General features: G+C 42.4%; 1 protein-coding gene across 2 annotated transcripts in view; it reads right to left on the bottom strand.

Moving 5' to 3' along the window:
- Positions 1–2,976: 2,976 nt before the first annotated feature.
- CNNM1 (cyclin and CBS domain divalent metal cation transport mediator 1) overlaps positions 2,977–21,315 on the bottom strand; it is a 34,566-nt gene continuing 16,227 nt past the window's right edge. The window contains exons 3-13 of one of the 2 annotated variants that reach the window (XM_060768194.2): positions 20,810–20,953; positions 20,004–20,173; positions 18,181–18,280; positions 16,820–16,867; positions 14,495–14,557; positions 10,860–11,026; positions 8,568–8,745; positions 7,257–7,373; positions 7,030–7,146; positions 5,235–5,343; positions 2,977–3,631 (exon numbers count right to left, since the gene is read on the bottom strand). In XM_060768194.2, the coding sequence (XP_060624177.2) occupies positions 5,264–5,343; positions 7,030–7,146; positions 7,257–7,373; positions 8,568–8,745; positions 10,860–11,026; positions 14,495–14,557; positions 16,820–16,867; positions 18,181–18,280; positions 20,004–20,173; positions 20,810–20,953 (1,184 nt within the window). In that variant the 3' untranslated portion in view covers positions 2,977–3,631; positions 5,235–5,263. The remainder of the gene's footprint in view (positions 3,632–5,234; positions 5,344–7,029; positions 7,147–7,256; positions 7,374–8,567; positions 8,746–10,859; positions 11,027–14,494; positions 14,558–16,819; positions 16,868–18,180; positions 18,281–20,003; positions 20,174–20,809; positions 20,954–21,315) is intronic. The other variant, XM_060768195.2, reaches the window with a different exon arrangement.

Raw genomic sequence — 21,315 nt, 5'->3', positions numbered from 1 at the left:
TTTCGAGGCAATGGGGTAGTAATGGTGAGGTGGCAGACCATATTTTTGTGCTTGGGAACCACTGGCAGTCCACAGGCCACAGGTTGGTAACAACTGGTTTAGGCAGTATAAGGAGGAAATCCTAACACCAAAAGTAGTTTATAATTGCTAATGTAGGTGATTTTTTTTAAGCACAGTGATCAAACTAAGTGTGATTTCAAACAGCATAAATCCTCCTTCTGTTACCAAAAGTGAAGGTGAATGAGCTGGGGAAAAATTTATTTTATAATAGTAAACCAGGATTTACAGGCCTACTGAAGATATTAGAGCAGTGGTTCTCAACCTGTGGGTTCCCAAGTGTTTTGGCCTACAACTCCCAGAAATCCCAGCCAGTTTTCCAGCTGTTAGGATTTCTGGGAGTTGAAAGCCAAAACAGGCTCAGTGCTATGTGCATACAGTCAGTCTCCTGAAACACAATGAGGCTAATTTCTGAGTAGTCTAGAACTTAGAATATCCATAATTCTGGAAGTTATGGTCCAAAACAAGCTTTTCCAAACATGGGTCCCCAGGTGTTTTGGCCTATAACTCCCAGAGATCCCAGGCAGTTTACCAGCTGTTAGGATTTCTGGGAGTTGGGAGTTGAAAGCCAGTGTATCTGGGGACCCACATGTTGAGAACCACTATATTACAGGCTCAGTGCGATGTGCACACACTAAGTCTCCTTAAACTCAATGAGGCTAATTTCTGAGTAGTCTAGAACTTAGAATATCCATAATTCTGGAAGTTGTGGTCCAAAATGAGCTTTTCCAAATGTTGAAGATGATAGGTAAAGACTTTACCTAAAGATAGGTAAAGAAAGTGAAGAAAATGCTATTAATTCAATTTTGGCACACAGGTGCCATTTTTTCCTTTGCAAAAGAAAAGACATAATTAAGAGCAATGTGATTCTGACCATATTTATTTATTTATTACTGTTGATGACCAGCACAAAATATGCTAGCCATGGATTTCCAGTCCTCTGTGGATAAAAAGAAGTAATTGCATTCAATACATCCTCCTCCCACCCCTCAATACATGCTCAAAACTACACAGGAAAGAAGTCTCATACTGTTTTTCTCTTTTTTCAATTTCCTCTCAGTGAAATCTCTTTTGCTATGTTATTTTTCTTTGCTTCTTCAACGCCATTCCTCCTACCTGAGCAATCTTCCAATCACTACAGTTGGTCTCAAAAGCGTCTCATCCACAAAACATTTAACAATTACTGTAGAGTTCAATAGAAATTTGGCATCTTTCACCAAGCATTATGCTGCCTTAGTTTATCCTCAGGTTTGTATATCTATCAAAGACACTTTACACAGGGCAATTAATACCACATGGCTCGTTGATATAACTAATAGCACTTCCTTGTCACACAGCCTCGCAGATAGCTTGCCAAACTGCCCATCAGAGTATCTACAGAATAATCTGTCATGTAGATGCTACTGTTGTTGTTGCTGTGGAGTTGAGTGCTGCTGCCAGTGTAATCATTACACTTTGAGACAGGGGACTCAGAGTGATTTAATCCACTACACTGGAATGGTGATTGGTTTATTAGAGATCAAGTAGTAGCCATCAACAAAACCCTTATCCCTACTAGTACTGAAGATAAACTACTAGTATTTGGAAACTTTGCAGAACAGAAAAGCCCTGCACTTCCAGGCAAGTGGGTCTTGCTTGCAGCACCAATATTTCCAAAGCTTGACACTTCATATTATTTGAGAACACAGAAATGCTGGACCACTCTCACAACCACCATGTCAGACTACACAGAGAAGCCATTGAAATCCACAAGCATGTGGACAATTACAACAGAAAGGAGAAAACCATGAAAATGAACAAAATCTGGCTACCAGTATTAAAAAGTTCAAAAATCAGGAGAGTAAATAAAAAACAACACTCAAAAAACGGGAATTTCAGATATAAATCAATCAGGGCCAGCTAACACCTCCCAACAAATGATCCCCAGGCAGCAATCAGCCAGGCTTTGAAGCTACAAAGCCATTAAATGCTAATCGAGGTAGCCAATTGCAAAATTTACACTTGCCTGTCTTCTACCCTGGACATTACAGAGATACTTGCCTAGTTTCCAACAGACCTCACAACCTCTGAGGATGCCTGCCGTAGATGTGGGTGAAACATCAGGAAAGAATGCTTCTGGAAAATGGCCATATTACCTGGAAAACCCACACCAATCCAGTGATTCCGGCCATTAAAGCCTTTGACAGCACACTTGACACTGCACTTTACAGTTGTGGATGGTGGTTTCCTTGTGAGCAAATTGGTGAATCTGCTCCACGTTTAATGAATTTTAAACAAGGCACATAAATAAGGAACAAAGCCAATTTGGGGAAAAGGTCTCCTGGATAACATCTTTATAGTTTGCACTATAACCCAGAGCACATTCACCACCTCACTGACCTGGAGGCCACTAGCAACTACCCTCAGTTTGCTTCCAATGATCTTGTCACACACATTAGGACAACTCTTGGGAATAGTATCACATTGCTAAAGAAGAATGAAGACTGAAGATTTGCAAACTGGATAAACCGAATGGCTCTGGTGTGGCAATGGCTGAAAACAACTAAGTAATGGGCTGAAGGACACAGTTTGCTTTCTTAATCTGGCTAGAGGTTGAAACCAACGTCTGTTGCAAACACACACAGAGTACTGCATTCCTCAGGCTGATTGGCAGAAGGACTTTGCTAAAAGGGTATTAGCAGTGGGAAATTTGGGAGGATTATTCACATGTGACCCAACTAATTCATGACAAACAGAATTGAGTGAAATTGGATGCTATTCCTCACTTCAAATTTCTCCTAATGCTAAAAAAAAACCAAAATGCTGCAGCCTTCATAGGCTTTCTTTCTTTAGAATTCCCAAGAAACATTTTTTTTTTGTAATTTCCCCCTCCTTCCACCTCTCAAATGCATTCTTAAAATGACACATAAAAGAGACTGGTTTAATGTAAAACAAGAACATTTTATTTCTTCCTTACAGACACTTGCTGTCAATACTTCCTCTGCTCTGAACTGACCTGACTTGGGGGTCAGGTTTCTTCGAAGGCCACACATCCATGTCTGTCATGTCCAGAGTTCCCAGGTGATCAGTGCATTCATCTGCTCTTCAGAGTGCCAGCCCCAAGCCAGTTGGTGCTGGTTACAGATACCAATGGGTATGGGGCAAATTTGGATAACTGTCAGGTGTACATGAATACAGAGAGTGTATGGCGTGAGGTGGTTGCTGCACTAACATGCACTGGGGTCCTGTTTCTGGACCATGCAAAAGGAAGGACGGGCACTTCCAACAGGAAGGGGGGCTGGCTGGGTGACTGCCCCCCTTCCCTTGGGCATTTGACCCATGGAAGCTGTGGTGAGATGGTGAGATGTTGCCCTACTAGGCTACCCACAGGGGCCGCACGCACCCCTGATGGGGTTTCCATCTTTTACTGAGCCGTCCTGCTCAGCTCTCTCCATGTGCTGGCGCCACCTCTCAAGCTCACAGGGCTGCTGTCTGGCTCTCAAGCCCTAGAGGTTGGGGATAGTTGATGTGAGAGAGAAGCAGGTGCCACCACGCACACATGGATCTTGTCACAGTTGGCTGTCATGCTGCAGACCTGGGAGAGAAAAACACTGGCTCAGCAACGTCCCCCTGCATATGGCTCTCGGCTTTGGACACAGTACTTCATGGACTCCTGTACTGATAGGACATGCCTGGATCCCTCCCAGTGCTTTCAAATGATCACTAAGCGGCTTGTCAGCACATATGAACTGGAAGTGCTATTTCCTCTTACAGCAAAGTCATGTGGCTGAAGCCTACTGGGAAACTCCAACACCCCCCCCCCCATAATAATAAAGCAGGAATGGGCAAACTTGGGCCTTCCAGGTGTTTGGGACTCCAACTCCCACCATTCCTAACAGCCTCAGACCCCTTTTCCCTCTCAGCCATTTAAGTGGTTGAGGGGGAACATTCAGTTTTGATGTTGCTTAGGCCAAACAAAATTAGCTGCCTTAACAATGGGAGCTCACCCTGTCCTGCAAATTTGAACTGGCGACCTTCCGGTCAGCAAGTTCTGCAGCTTAGTGGTTTAACCCACTGCGCCACAGCTGGCCCTCATGAATCTCATGAATTAAGCTGAATTTCTGACAAAGATGTTGTTTTTGTTGTAATCTGTATTAATTATACTAAAAGGAAAGGGCCTGAGGATGTTAGGAATGGTGGGAGTTGAAGTCCAAAATACCCGGAGGGCCAAAGTTTGTCCATGCCTGCTCTATCATGATGGGAAGGTGTTGGAGTTTCCCAATAGGCTTCAGCCACGTGATTTTGCTCTAAGAGCTTACCCCTATTCATATGTGCTGACAGGCTGCTTGGTGATCATTTGAAAGCACTGGGAGGGTCAGGGCAAGCTCCTGACCTTCAGCCCAGCTCCTTGCCAACCTAGCGGATCGAAAATAGCAATGAGAGTAGATAAATAGGAACTGCATTAAAGAAAGCTCTTTGGCAAGCAGATGGAGCGACAGCACCCCCCTGTGGCTGGAACCGAGCACAGCCTCCAAAGGTGCCAAAAGATGGGAAAGCCTGCCTACACACACACACACACACACACACACTTACTTCTCTATCTGTTGTTTGTCTTGTCACTGTATAATCAGCATTGAAAGTTTGACTTATATGTGTTCTGTCATCTGCCCTGAGTCCCCTTTGGTGTGAAAGGGCAGAATACAAATAATATAAATAAAAAATAATAAGCCATGATGGAAGCAGTTATTAATTGTGGGATTCATGAATTAGTTGTTGTGGTTTTAAAAGTGTATATATTATTGTTTAAAGAGAATAGACTCATAAAGAAATTGAATAGGCTTTTTATAGTTATTTAACTTTAAGTGTAGAGCATGTAGCTGTGTTAATTTTGCACATATGTTTCTGTGTTTCATTTTGTGTTTACTGAAGTATCATGTAACACTTCAGTGCTAATTCTGCACAGAAAGGGAGTTTACAGCCAACGGAAGTATTAAACAGAAGGTTCATGGAAAAAGATGCCCTTGATATTTATTAAAACAGCAATGTGATTGCTTAGTAAAGCTTTTAGGGATCCCTCAAGAAATACAAACCCCCACAAAAACAAGAAAGTCGTGCTGTGCATGCACTTACGGAAAGAGGTTAAGGAAGCTAAGGAAGAGACTGGTGCTTCCAGGCAAAAGGCAATGAAGACCACTAACCTGTGGGAGAAGCAAAGTTGTGTTGCCACTCATGTGATGAGAGGTGTGAAGTTAGTATTGTCATCTGGACTCTTTTCACTGTCTGCTGATGGCTGTCTTCTCCTCTCACCTGCAACATCAAAAGAGACAAGGTTGGGGGTCGATACTGTTATTGGGAGATGATGTTTTGTTTCAAGGGCCAACATGACTCACTGGGGGAACATAACAGCTTTCAACAGCCCTCCCTCCCTTGTCAGCACAATGCCACAGCTTCAAACACTTCTAGTGAATCTGAGGTATCCCTTGAGCATTTGCTAATCCTTTACATATATCAAGTGGCCCACAAAGCATAAATACGGGCAAATTGGAGAATTTATCCATGTGTGGCGGGACTGAGATAAGCTACAAAAATTCTACAAAAATGTTAAGGATGCGATGGAAGAATTATTAGGTAGAAGAAATGAATTAAACAAAAAACTATTCTTTATCCAACAAATTGAAGGTAATGGGAGAAATAAAAACCAGATTGAAATTGCAAAATATTATGATAGCAGCTATCCAAGCAACAGATGCCTTAGGATGGACAGATGAAGGGAAATGGGAATTTTAAAAATGGTTCAAATTTTTATCAGAGTATATTTTTATTTATTTATTTACAGTATTTATATACTGCTTTTCCCACCCCTGAGGGAACTCAAAGCAGAATTCAATGCCTTACATATGTAAACCAAATCACAAATCAACACCACATAACTATAACTACACACACACACACACACACACACTATGCTCCAAGATGACATAACTGAAAGGATAACAAAATATATGAATGGTCATCCAAAGGAAAAGTGGAAGTTGAAGTGGAAAGAGCTCATAGCAAGAGCGAAAGAAAAAGTAAAATATAAGGAACTGATCCAAAAAATCTTCATGATGAAACAAATAATATAAACTATTGAGTAGAGTCATAACTGTTCCTAGAGGGAGGGGGGAGGGAGGAAGAGGGAGGGGAAAAATGGATAGGTGTAAGTTATAGCTGTATGGAACTGTAAAGGATATAATGTAATCAACAGAATGTATTATATGAGGTAAAAATAACAACCATAGAATCACAGACTTGGAAGAGACCTTGTGGGCCATCCAGTCCAACCCCCTGCCAAGAAGCAGGAAAATCACATTTAAAGCATCCCCAATAGATAGCTATCCAGCCTCTGTTTAAAAACCTTCAAATAAGGAGCCTCAATCACACTCTGGGGCAGAGAGTTCCACTGCTGAACAGCTCTCACAGTTAGGAAGTTCTTCATAATGTTCAGGTGGAATCTCCTTTCCTGTAGTTTGAAGTCACTGTTCCGCATCTTCAGGACAGGAGAAAACAAGCCTGCTCCCTCCTCCCTATGACTTCCCCTCACAAATGTATACATGGCTCTCATCATGTCTCCTCGCAGCCCTCTCTTCTGCAGGCTAAACATGGCCAGCTCTTTAAGCTGCTCCTCCTAGGGCTTGTTCTCCAGAACCTTGATCATTTTAGTTGTTTTCCTCTGGACACATTCCAGCTTGTCAACATCTCCCTTCAACTGTAGTACCCAGAATTGGACACAATATATAAGGAACTGAACCAAAACTGTGACAATGTCACAAATGCAACTGTGACAATGTCACAAATTACTTACATTGAACCAAATTTTAAAACAGTGGCCCACAAAGCCAAGAGAGTTTGGGACCAATAGCCAGAACAGCATACCTATATATCTTAAATTCATTATATATAGCATAGCCATTCCATTCAATTAATCACTCCAGGGACTCTAATATGACTCACTGAGGGTTCGGAGTAACTTCTTGCCCAAGGGTTCTTCAGGGCCACTTGGGGATGTGGTGAACTCCATTTCTCTATTTGAGGCCTCAGGTTCCAGCCTGACAATGTAGCCCTCGTTTTCTGCAAAGCAACAAGGGTTGACATTAAAAGTAGGATCTGTTCTTCCATCGTGGGCTTCTCTTTTTGTTCTTACCATCCCCAAATGTCTTCACTGCTCCTAAAGCACTCACTTTCTTGTCTGTTGGTTTCTGTGCTGCCTAGCAATTCCTCTTGGATGTGAGGGATTCCCTCCATGTGCAGGAACACAGAATCTGTGGGACTCTTGAGATGCCCATCTGAGTGGCTAACTGCAGGTGGAGAAAAGACAAAAGGAAAGGTATAGGGTATATCACAGCATTTCAAATAAACTAATGACAGGATGGTGACATGGGTATGTTAAGAATGCTCTGCTTACTTTACACACTCCAAGTAAGCGTATATAAATGAAACCACCACTATCACAATCAAATATCCAACTTAAAGCCTCTTCCCATTTGACTTGATTTTAACACACTTTAATAATATTAATAATAATCTTTATTTATATCCTGCCACCATCCCACCATCTCCCAAAAGGGACTCGGGGTGGCTTACAAGGCACTACAAATGGTACATAAGCAGGAGAAAAACAATATCACATAAAGTTATAAAAACAACCACTATGAACACATAAAATAAATAAAAACACAGTTTAAAATGCAGGCTATCTGTAGTTCAAACTAGATTGTGAGTTCAAATTCACAACTGAAGTGCCAGTGTCAACCTCATGTGGGCCCATTTCAGCCTACTCGTAGGCAAAAGCCTGCTTAAAAATCCATGTTTTTAGGCTGAATCAGAAGGAGTCAAGGGTGGGGACTAACCTATTTTGGGAGGGTATTCCAGAGACGGGGAATCACTATAGAGAATGTCCTCTCTCTCGTCCCCACCAACTGCACTTGAGAAAGTGGTGGAACTGAGAGAAGGGCCTCCTCTGCTGATCTCAAAGCTCACAGTGGTTCATAGAGATGCAGTCTCAAAGATAGATTGGACCCGAGGCATATAGGGCTTTTTAGGTAATAACCTGCATCTTGAATTGGGCCTGGAAAATTGTCGGAAGCCAGTGGAGCTGCTTAAGTAGGGATAATATGTTCCTCATAGCTAGCTCCAGTTAGTAATCTGGCAGCCGACATTTGTACTAACTGCAGTTTCCAAACAATCTTCAGGACAGCTTCACTTTGGCTGAGATCCTACATTACTGAGCACAGCATAGAAGTTTCACAGGTAAAATTATGCTATGGTTCTCCTCACCACCACCAGGATTCATTCTACTCCATTCAACACCACAGCTGTCCTGAAGTCAAGTAGGAAGGAATTGGAAGAAGTGTCTGATTGTCACCCCAAAAGCCAGACACAATCTAATGACATCATCTGCCAAGATTCCCTGGATCCTTTGGTCTCAGCAGATGATGTAATTTATTTCAAGAAAAGTAACTCTTCCAGGTCCTGATGCTGGCTCCACTTACCCAATAGGCTGCTTGGGTCATGCAGCAGGAGGACAGGGTCATCCTTGGGGGTCTGTGGAGTACCTCTGGCTGTGGGAGCCTTTGTGGACTCACCATCGAAAGCCTCTATGTCAGGGGTCTGGGGGGAGCTGTCCATACGGCTAGCAGCAAGGGCATTCTGGTACTGTTGCCGAGTGATCTGTAGCATCAAGGAAGAAGAATCAGCTTATAGAGTTATACCTTGTCCTGCCAGTTCAAATGATTCAGGCTCTTTAAATATCTGCCTTATTTTTAAAACATCCCCTCCTACACTCCACTTTGCATCTTGATTTTGGAGACTCTTCTATTTCACCACAGCATCTCTCATTCAACATAATGCTGCAAATATCCTGGCCAACTGCGCCTAAACAAGTACCTAATGACTGGGAGTGAATCTGTTTGCAAATGTTCTGTAATATTTCCCTATTGCTATCAATTTCAATCTATAGTCTCCAGCCTATTTGACCTGTGGAGCCCTTTCTAGAATAAATATCTATGTGCATGAGGAGACAGGCTCCCCGCTCAGCCTTGTCGTTTGTCCATCTAGCGCAGTGGTTCTCAACCTGTGGGTCCCCAGGTGTTTTGGCCTACCACTCCCAGAAATCCCAGCCAGTTTACTGGCTGTTAGGATTTCTGGGAGTGGAAGGCCAAAACACCTGGGGACCTACAGGCTGAGAACCACTGGTCTAGTGCTACAATAATTATGGAGCTAGAAGAACCAGAATGACCAAGAATCCTCTGCTAGAGGAGGGGTGAAATTCAACTTGTCAAATTTCCATTCATAATGTGATTCCTAGTTTTCTTATTTTGATTCTACTTTTTTGTTTCTTACTCTTTAATTCAATTTTATTTATTTTATTTTATTTTCCTGGAGTAGCTGTTGAGTTCCTGGGAAGTGTACCTAGAGCCTTTAGGGTTTGGCAGAGCACAGGCTGTTGTGAGTTTTCCGGGCTGTATGGTCGTGTTCCAGAAGCATTCTCTCCTGATGTTTTGCCTGCATCTATGGCAGGCTTCCTTAGAGATTGTGACCTCACAATCTCCGAAGATACCTTACATAGATGCAGGTGAAATGTCAGGAGAGAATGCTTCTAGAACATGCCCATACAACCTGGAAAACTCACAACAACCCAGAGAATTCTAATATTTAACAGGTATTGGTATCATATCATGCATTCTACCAAAATGTAACACTTACCACTATAAACCAGGCAACACAGCAAGGGAAAGGGAAATCTATTTATGGCAGCACAGTCAAAAGACTACATTGAACCACACTATTCTTGCCTTGGAAGGTTCAGATCTCATTGCCCAACAATTACAATTTCTGCAACACAGAGAGGAACGAAGTCCGTACCCTGTAATGCTGCTAAGCAGAAAGTTTGGATTTCACTAATGGACGAAAAAAATGCACAAAGCAACAAGATTTTAAAGGAAGCAAAGATTGACAGTAACAATGATACAGAGAGCAGAACTTGTACTCTTCCATTAAAAAAAATCTGCAAAAGTTAAATCTGCAAACATAGAGGGCCAACTGTATATCCTTTCAGATGCTTGACCAAACAGACAAGATAATCCCCACTGCAAAGGAATAGCAAAGTACGCTCATACCACATTAATGGTGTCAGAAAAGTTCATTTTTAGACAGGAGCAACCAATAACTGGTGCTATAATCCCTAGGATTATAAAAGTTCCTTTTTCTTCCCCCAAGAAATCTTCTCTAGTAGTTTAGAGATTTGTCTAGCAGCTTAGAGACTGCTAATCATTAAACCTCGCCATACTATATATCAGGCATGGGCAAACTTTGGCTCTCCAGATGTTTTGGACTCCAACTCCCAGAATTCCTCACAACCTCAGGCTTAAGCGGCTGAGGGGGAAAAGGAAGGGGCCTGAGGTTGTGAGGAATTCTGGGAGTTGGAGTCCAAAACATTTGGAGAGCCAAAGTTTGCCCATGCCTGATATATATCCTTGCTGTTTCACCTTAAGCGGCTGAGGGGGAAAAGGAAGGGGCCAGTGGCTGTGAGGAATTCTGGGAGTTGCAGTCCAAAACATCTGGAGAGCCAAAGTTTGCCCATGCCTGATATATATCCTTGCTGTTTCACCTTGCCATGTTCAGTCTTTCTACTTTTGTCCATCTAACTCAATACTAGACAGGATTCACAACACCTCTTTCATGAATCTACCCCCAGACTCATATATCAATCCAAGTCACACTCTTGTACAAAGGTAATTAATACCACGTGACTCAACAGTATAACAAATAGCACCCGCTTCTACCTTAACAAACTGCACATTACAGAGTATGTGGACAGAATAATCTGGTGTGTAGATGTTGTTGTTGCTGCTGCTGTGGAGTTGGGTGCTGCTGCCACCGTAGTCATTGCGCTCCCTGATGGGGGACTCAGAGCGGTTCAATCCACTACAACGGGATGGCGACTGGTTCACTAAGGATAAAGAGGTGGCAGTGAGCAAAACCGTTATACCTGCTGCTCCTGAAAATAAAATACTAACATTTGGGACCTTTGAGAGACAAAGCACTGCATTTCCAGGCAAGTTTGTGTGAAGATTGCAGCACCAATATATCTAAAGCTTGATATTTCAATAGCGGTTGGTGATTTTGATCTCAAACTGGTGAATCTGCTCCATGATCCTATCTACCACTGTCCATCAATACAGTTTGCTACCTATACAAATTGCCTCCAGTACCAAATTTTCAGTTAAGTAAAGCTGAGACAACATTGACCTCCATAACTGAGGTATACCTATACATACCATACACATGATGTCTTCTCTTTCCTTCTACCTCTTGGCTCACTTTAATCCAGTGTTTCTCAACCTTCCCAATGCCGTGACTCCTTAAAACAGTTCCTCATGTTGTGGTGACCCCCAACCATAAAATATTTTTGTTGCTACTTCACAACTGTAATTTTGCGACTGTTATGAATTGTGATGCAAATATCTGATATGCAGGTTGTATTTTCATTCACTGAACCATATTTGGCACAGATACTCAATATGCCCACATTTGAATACTGGTGGGGTTGGGGAGATTGATTTTGTCATTTTGGAGATGTAGTTGCTGGGATTTATAGTTCACTTACAATCAAAGAGCATTCTGAACTCCATCAATGATGGAATTGAACCAAACTTGGCACACAGAACTCCCATGACCAACAAAAAATACTAGAAGGGTTTGGTGGGCATTGGCCTTGAGTTTTGGAATTGTAGTTCACCTACATCCAGAGAGCACTGTGGACTCAAACAATGATGGATCTGGATCAAACTTGGCATGAATACTCAAAATGCCCAAATGTGAATACTGGTGGAGTTTGGGGAAAATAGACCTTGACATTTGGGAGTTGTAATTGCTGGGATTTATAGTTCACCTACAATCAAATAATATTCTGAACCCCACCAACTATAGAATTGGGGCAAACTTTCCACACAGAACACCCATAGCCAACAGAAAATACTGTTGGGTGACTCCTCTGATGCCCCCTCACGACCCCCATAGGGGCCCCGAACCCCAAGTTGAGAAACACTGCTTTAATCAAACACTTCCTATTCTTAACGTCTTTTGTAGTTTCTCTCACCCTGTTTTTGAACATTCTCTCTTCATTTCATTGTACTACATTTCAAGCTGTTTACTGTTTATTTCCCTTGATTCGAACAATTTTCTTGTAATTTTATTATCAAATTATTCCTTCTACTTTACTTCAACTTTCCTTCTCAGGCACTCATGCCAATAAGAATAAAGATACCTGTGGCACTTTACAATATATTTTTATACCTGTCTATTCAGAAATAAGTCCCACTTCTTTCAATTACTATTTCATGGGATACGTAATAGAGCAGTGTTTCTCAGTCTGTGGATTCCCAGATGTTTTGGCCTACAACTTCCAGAAATCCCAATTTACCAGCTGTTAGGAGTTCTGGGAGTTGAAGGCCAAAACATCTGGAGACCCACAAGTTGAGAACCACTGTAATAGAGGATTGAAGTCTTCAATTTGTTTTTGTGTACTTTCAAATGTTTTTGAAAGTACACAAACCTATCATAGCGAACCTATCATAGGATTCTCTTGGAACGATTTGAGACTGAGAATGTGATTTGCCTAATGTCGGCCACTAGATTTCCATGGCTGAGCAGGGATTCAAACTTTAGTCCCTAGAATCACAGCCTAATGCTCTAACCATGAAGCCATCTTCTAAAAGACTGAGGCTCACCTATCCCATACAATTTATCTCAGAGCAAATGTTCTCCTGGGATAGCTCCAAATCCAGGGCCATAATTTACACTGCCAGGGAATGCAATTGCTCCTCTAGAATGGTGCACAACTCATCTATTCCATGTCACCACTCCCCCTTTTAATTGGCCAGAATTTCATGAGAGCTCAAAGGTTGTTGTGGCTGCCTCTGTTGAGATCAGAAACACAGTGGCCACACAATCTGAAAAAGGGGTGATTCCCCTTCCTTCTTCCTGATTGTACGGGAACTTTGTTCTGATGTGAGTATAGAAGATCGCAACAGCTACATGTAATCATGGAGCTCCATGGCTAGCTTGGAGAAGCAGCAGTGGTGGTGACAAGATCATGACCCACCCCCATTTTCCAACACTGATAAATGCAGGGAAAAGGTGATGGCATCAGTGTCTCATGTGGACAGCAGATCTTGCTGAATTGGATCAAATACAGCTCTCCAGCCTGCTCCAAAGCTGTGGGGCACAATCGTTTCCAGCAAAATGCAAAGTATCCCCCAACTTTGCCCAATGAGTAAATATGTAGATAAAGCTTATTGCAACCTTACCGGAACTAAACAAAATTGAGGCTGAAGGATCCAATTCTAAACTCACTGATCTAGGAATAAATGCCACTGAAATCAATGGGATATACTTCTGAGTGACATGGATAGGCTTGCAGTTTGAATGACTATGTTATGCAAGAAGTCATGGAGACCAGACTCTATTAGGTTAAGGAACTTCTCTTATGGGAAAAATGACTACACTCAGTTTCTTAATGCTTTCTAAAGTAAAGGTAAAGCTTTCCCCTGACATTAAGAAAAGTCATGTCCAACTCTGGGGTGTGGTGCTCATCTCCATTTCTAAGCCAAAGAACTAACGTCGTCCATAGACACCTCCAAGGTCATGTGGCCAGCATGACTGCATGGAGCACCATTGCCTTCCTGCAGAAGCAGTTCCTATTGATCTATTCACAGTTGCATGTTTTCAAACTGCTAGGCTGGCAGAAGCTGGGCCTAACAGCAGGAGCTCAGCCCACTCCCTGGATTCGAACTGCCAACCTTTCCGTCAGCAAGTTCATCAGCTCTGCGGTTTGTCCTGCTGCAGCACAAGGGGTCAAATGCTTTCTCTCCTACCTCAAATTCATAGTATCAGAATCCCTGGGTGTTTGTGTAAACATTAAATCCAAAGTTTTCATGCCCTTTCTACCAAGTAGGAAGATCTCTCTTCCACATGGCTCCATACAGGTTATCAAAATGAAAAATCACATAGAGCTGCAACAGTCAGCCTCAAACCCATCTGGTAAGCAGATATATCCCTGGACTCACAAGGGTTTAATCTTTGTAAGGACCCGGTTTTTGTTTGTACACATTAACAACACATATACATCTCTGTATGTAACATATCTCCTGTATATGTCAAACATGAGAAAGTGACAATCTCTGGAGCACCAGGTAAGCACACTGCTTTATGACTGCTCAACACCAGCAAACACGTATAGCTGTGTGGAAGCACTGCACATGCAGCAGAATTCAGTGTCAATTTCGCATGCATGCAGGACAGCACAAAGTGTATTCTGGAGTATTCCGGATTGGGGAAAGGAATTACAGAGAAGCACATGCCCAGAATCATAACGCAGCAGAATGGGAACCTTGCCAGGTATAATATATACAGTTACCTGGGGAGCCAGCCAAAGATTCCCCTCTGCTGAAGGCGGAAGTTCGGGACATGGATACAGGCACTAGAGAGGACCGGGATTGGGGGAGGAGGAGCAAGGGAATGTATTTTAGAAGGAGGAGAGACTGAACTAGGTCAGGCAGACAAGAGTATGGCAGTTTCGTAGTGCCCCTAAAAGTGACAAGTAATCTGTCACTGGTTTGTAATAAAAGATATGCCTTTTCCCCTCTATCAAGGGAATGTATAAAAGGATCCATTAGACATTTGCTGTTAGATGCAGGAAATGATCTGTTGGTCTTCTTCAGTTAGTGGCTCCTGGTGGTTCCATGTCATAGAATCATAGAGTTGGAAGAGACCTCATGGGGCAACCCCCTGCCAAGAAGCAGGAAAATTGCATTCAAAGCGGCCCCGACAGATGGCCATCCAGCCTCTGTTTAAAAGTGAAATGTCAGTGAAATGGTGAATCCATTCTGATTTTCATTTCAAATTATGAAGGAGATATACAAATGATGGAACTGTTTTGGGGTCCCTGGAGAGCTCCTCTAAAGACAGGCTAAAAAGCATTTGAGCATCAGCTGCCACTTTCCTTAAGTGCCTGCAGCTTTTAAATATTACTTCATAAAACCATCTCCTGACTATTGAGATTTAGGAGGAAAATGTGAACACACCACAGCCCCTGTGACATGACTGGTTTCCGAGTGCCACCCACAGCCATCTCAGGAACACAATATGTCACTTCACAACCTCATGTTTGGTCTCATGAAAATGGGAAAACTGGATTTAATAAATGCTTTATGAGCATTTATAAATCCAAGATGCAACCCTATGCATCACCACTGGATGGCACTAAGAGCACACATGACGAAAGGCAAATAGCTGAGAAGCAGGGTTATTTTAGGGCATATACCAGAGTTTATGGACCAAAACATTAGGGATATAAATGTTAATTCAGTAGATGGCATTTACCAGCATTGAGTTTTATGACTTGGAGAAAAGGGGACATTGTGAACTGTGGGTACATATTCCATTTCCATTTCCTAAATACCGTTACTACTCATACTAGGAGTCAGTTCTAGTTTTTAAGGGCCCTGCACAAGACAGATACAAGCACACATGAGAGAAGATTGGGACTGGAGTCTGTTGCTCCTCTTTGCTACTTCTGAACTGGATGCAATTTTTGCTGCTTCTGAATTGGGTACAGCAACAAAAGTTGAACAAAGTTAGCTAAACCGAAGGTGATGACTGATAAAAGCTTACTGAATATATTTGGAAATGGCATCATAACCTGGTGAATTTGATTCAATTGGCAGAGCTAGAAAAGTAACTTTTTTGGGACCACAGGCAGTTTCAGACAGCACTAAATCACATGCTTTAGTCAGGGGCAAAAAATCCTGAGACCTGAGAAAATGTCCAGACACAGACCTATTGGTCCTGGGATTTCTGCCTCTGTAGTCCACACTTGTTGCTGGTGTTTTGTAGGATTTTGCAGCCCCCAAGATGAATACCGTGGAACTTCTGCTAGAAATTTTGGCATGTTTTTTTTAAAAAGTTTAAGATACAAAGATGCAAATCATTGTATAAGTTTCATTACTGGGTTATATAAGCTGCAGGGCTATCTGTGCGGACAGGGTGTTGTTCCTGGGTTATACAGGTCTGTTCCCGATTGCTCTTATTCTCAAAAAATACACAACATTGACCAGGGGGCCACAACTTTGTCCTGGCCAGAGAAAATGTGCCCTCTACATGTTTCTTGAATTTTCTGGCATACAAACAAAATTTTTGCCTTCTACTCAACTGTCACATTCTTTTTAGGAACCAACTAATCAAGAACAGACCTGGGAACAAACCCAGATAAAAAATCCTGTGATTTCCAAGTGCAGGGACATATAGACATATGAAGATCCACATATCCTCAAAACCGAAATATTCCTGCACCTGGAAATCTCATGTTTTTTTGCCACTCATAGCGATTGCTTCCGTGTTTACAGGGAATTGTGTTTGGCCACACTCCTCTGTTTCCTGCATGAGCTCCTGGGATAAAGGTAATGTCTGGATGGGCCCAACAGCTTCAAAAATCCCTCAACCATTATAGTCACTGGTGATTCCTGAGATGTAGTCCCAAAAGTGACCATCTCAAGCTGTGACATAGGCAGCTCCTGCTAGACTAGGAACGAAAAAGTTGATAAATAAGGCAGAATTGGCAGGAAACCCAGTCTTTCATCCACAGACACCTGCTAGTTGGATCAGAGTAATCCCACTTGAAGCCACCCCTCCACATCCCCTCATTATGAAGAACAGAAGGGGTCAGAAGGGAGAAGATACATACACAGGACTGATGATCCAGCCAGGCTGCTCATTTTGCGAGCTTCGTTATCTGAAAATACAGTAGACAGATGCAAGGTGAGTCCCACTCAAAAGTTTGTTGTGCATCCCTTGTACTGGGAAAAGACACTTTCTCAAGAGATGAATGACAACCCATGCACCATCTCAGGCACAATATATCTTTATCTCTCAATCATTCTGTCATGTAAGCTCTGGAACTATCTTTCCTTCTAACCTGTGACTATAACTTAATATTTCCCATGCATCAATCTTAGGCTAACACGGGTAAGGAAGGAAATTGTGCACTTTCTCACACACATAAAAGTGGGGTACATCAGTCCAGGGGTTTATTCCATTCCTAAATAGAAGGAAAATCTATGGCCTAAATTCAATGGTTAGTACAACATAATCATTGACATTTACATACTGCTGGTTTACTATTCAGCCATTGAGTCAACGAGACTATTTCCATTGAGAGTCTCAAAGAATTTCTCTACAAATACAAACAGAATGCTAGGACAACCTGAAGCCTACCAACTTTCCTTGGGACAGATAACATTTTAGACTATGACTGGCCAGGCTGGTTGGAGGATTCTGGTAAAGTACACTTAGAAATGTATCTTTCTAAGCTATACCTAGCCTGCTTCACCATTTCCTCCACCAAGAATTATAAAATTGGAAGAGACCACAAAGGTCATCCAGCCCAACCCATTCTGTCGTGCAAGAATGCACAATCAAAGTATTCCAGATAGATGACCCTCCAGCCTCTGTTTTAATACCTTCAAGGAGACTCCACTACATTCTTGAATTTATATATACCTACAGAGATGGTACAGAATGAAAAATCACCATAGAATTTGACTTCAGGATAACTTAAAGTCAAACTCAAAATATTGCTGTCTTATGACTGTAGGGGAGATTTCGGCTAAGTATAGACAATTTAACATGCTTTCCAATAGCTCAGGACAAGAGGCAATTTTTTTAAAAAATCATCCAGTAAGGTTTATTTCATATGTAATTGCCTTTGTGAGGCTGTCTTGAGTCCCCATCAGGATGAGAAGGGCAGGGTACAAGTGTGGCAAACAAACAAACAAATAAATAATCAAATTACTTAATTGTTCACATTCTCCATCAATACTGGTAACAATCCACTTCAACTTTCTCTCTTTGTTTGCTCTTTGCTAATCTGCACTTCGTTAAAATATTGTTTTTTTGTGAAAGTCCAAATCAAAAATTAGAATAATTTTTACAAACTTTGGCTAATTTGTTTTGAACACTGAAGTCAACAGATCCTCATTCTCAGTAAAACTAAACTCAACCTATGAGATTCCTCTCAGCTCATTTGATGCCTTCTCTGGGTTTTACCTGCACTGACTGCAGCCATGATGGCTGGAACACCATAGTATGTGAACGCTCCATTCTCAAAACGCAGTCCCTCCTTCCCCACTTCGACCTCCACTCTGCCCTGAAGAGAAAAAAACAAAAACAAAGAAGAATGGTCCATTTTAGGTAATTATCACAGGTGGTGAGATAAAAGGCCTTTGTCTCTATTCAAGCCTCTGGAGTTGAAGATCCTGTACAGCTGTTTCCATGGTGGTGGAATCATAGAGTTGGAAAAGACCTTGTGGGCCATCCAATCCAATCCCCTTGCCAAAAAGCAGAAAAATCACATTCAAAGCACCCCCAACAGATGGCCATCTAGCCTGTTTAAAAGCTTCTAAAGAAGGAGACTCCGCCACACTTCAGGGCAGAGTTCCACTGTTGAACACTTCTCACAGTCAGGAAGTTCAGTCTCCTAGAATTCTGGGTTTATGGTAGTCATCCTTGCACCCATAAATGTGATCCTGGACTCATCGCTGAGCCTGGAACCCCAGGTCTCAGCGGTGGCCGGGAGAGCTTTCGCACAATTAAAACTTGTGCGCCAGCTGTGCCCATACCTCGGGAAGTCAGATCTGGCCACGGTGGTCCACACTCTTGTCACATCCTGGTTGGATTACTGCAACGCACTCTACGTGGGGTTGCCTTTGAAGACTGCTCGGAAACTACAACTAGTCCAGCGGGAAGCAGCCAGATTGCTCACCGGAGCGACGTACAGGGAGCACACCACCCCCCTGTTACATCAGCTCCACTGGCTGCCGATCCAATTCCAAGCACAATTCAAAGTGCTGGTTTTAACCTACAAAACCCTATACGGTTCCGGCCCAGTGTATTTGTCCGAACGGATCTCCCTCTACGTCCCACCTCGGAGTTTAAGATCATCTGGGGAGGCCCTGCTCTCGACCCCGCCTCTATCTCAAGTGAGGCTGGCGGGGACGAGGAGCAGGGCCTTCTCGGTGGTGGCCACTCACCTATGGAACTCACTCCCCGGGGAGATCAGATCAGCGACCTCCCTTCTGTCGTTCAGAAAAAAGCTGAAGACCTGGATTTGGGACCAAGCTTTTGGACATTCTGGCAGCTAAAATAAGGACTCATTGATGAGCAGGAATTGTTGGAATGAATGGACATTTCGGAACTCTGAATCTCACTGTGCATGAAATTGTTTTTATTATATTATGTAGTGATGTGTTTTAATGCTGTTAAATGTTTATACTGTTTTATATATGCTGTATATTTTGACAGGCATCGAATTTGTGCCTTTGTTTGTAAGCCGCCCTGAGTCCCCCCTCGGGGGTGAGAAGGGCGGGGTATAAGTAACTGCAATAATAAATAAATAAATAAATAAATCTTCAAAGATAGGTGTACAAATATCTACCAGGACAACTAAGGAGTGCATGGCAGCTTCCCTTGGCCATATCATTTTTTTCTTTTTGCTAGCAAAGTGAAACCATGCAACACAAGCAGGAGCTCAACAGGATACCAATACAAAGGTGTCTCTTTATACTACTGTGGGGAAAGAATGGGCAACTGCCAGGAGTTGAGGGGTTACCTTAGCCTTCAATGAGATGCTGACTACCCCCTTCTTGCAACTGAAAGAAAGTCAACTAGAAGTGAACTTTTTTCAACATATACACATGCAAATATGATTTTTAAGGGTGTGCTGGAGAACCCTGAGGCTACACTTTCCCAATTCAGGGCAATAGATATTTTCTCTATAAAAACATATCCCATTCTATATTACAGGCTCTCAGACACCATTGGGAGATAAAACCATATGTTCCTGTGGATTTCTGCTAACAATCTTGACAAACCTGAAGGAGGAGTATAAAGTAGTCAACTGGCCGGTTGCGTTGATAGAGGTAGTGCTCAGGTGCTCGTTTGTTTTTGTGGTCAAATTTCATTTCCTGGATGACATTTGGATGTTTGAGCAGCCGAAGCAGGATCTTATCAGAGAGATACGGCATCTTGAAGGGCTCCACCTCTGAAAAGGAGGAAGGGGAAGGGAAGAAGTACAGATCTATGAGGAAGCTTGATGCCTTCTCTATGAACTTATATCAACCCAAGAAAGTGGTATGAAAATTCAAAGAGAGGGGAGGATTCCTCCAGCACAGAGACAGTAAGTGGGGATGGAGGCATGGTGCTGAAGGTAAAATGATATCTTCCCACTCCTTATCATTCCTCTCCAGAAGAAACTAGGGCTCAAGGTAGTTCTCCAATGCACTGCAGTTCCCAGACAGGAGCTGGGGGTGCATCTACACTGTACAATAATTCTAGTTTGATACCACTTTAACTGCCATAACTCAATGCAATGAATTCCTAGGACCTGTAGTCTGGTGAAGCACCAGCAATTTTCATTGAGAACAATATATACTTTAGAAAACTACGATTTCCATGATTACATAGCACTGAGCCATTCAACCGCATAACTTCTTTAGTTAGTGCACCCCAAGACAGGAAGGCAGGGAAGTTGAAGTGAAGTCCTGACATTGAAACTGGATAGAATAAGGGGAGAACTCCTTAAGGCAAGCAGCTGTCATGCTTGTCAACAGCACAAGCCAAAGGCAAGAAGTGGTCAGAACAGCAGAAGAAAGGAAGAACATTAAGGAGAGCCAGATACCAGTAGCCATGAAGCGATGCGTGGCCAGCAGTAGTTGCGGAGAGATCTTCACCTTCATCTCACTATCAGAAAGCTGGAAGATGGAGAAGTCATGAGGTTTCCTACCTCGATGATGGTGTGCCCGCTCTTTCTTCTGATCGTCAGCTGGAGGTCAAGACAGCAAAGCTATAGTCACAGTACAAGTAATCATGCACAAACAACACATACCATACATACTTGTATAGATGGCTCTCATGTAAAAGCTGAGGGCAAGTTTTGGGACTAAAATAATGGAATTTGCTATGATCTGTAGCTACACTGAGGGAAACAATTACAAATATTTTCCACTGCTTTTAAAAATTCATGAACGGAGGGTACTTAGGAAGAGCTTAAGAGATGTGGATTTGTTTTTGAGATACTGCAGTGCAGGGAGGGTAAAACTGCACCGTTGATCTTTAAATGTCTACATTTATAGAGACAGATAAAGAAAGGGATAGAATAAGAATATATGGGTTGCTTACCTGTAA

The sequence above is a fragment of the Anolis sagrei genome, chromosome 3 (genome assembly GCF_037176765.1).
Source record: "Anolis sagrei isolate rAnoSag1 chromosome 3, rAnoSag1.mat, whole genome shotgun sequence".
NCBI lineage: Eukaryota > Metazoa > Chordata > Lepidosauria > Squamata > Dactyloidae > Anolis > Anolis sagrei.
The sequence above is the reverse complement of the archived record's forward strand: the minus strand, read 5'-3'. Positions and strand labels throughout refer to the sequence as shown.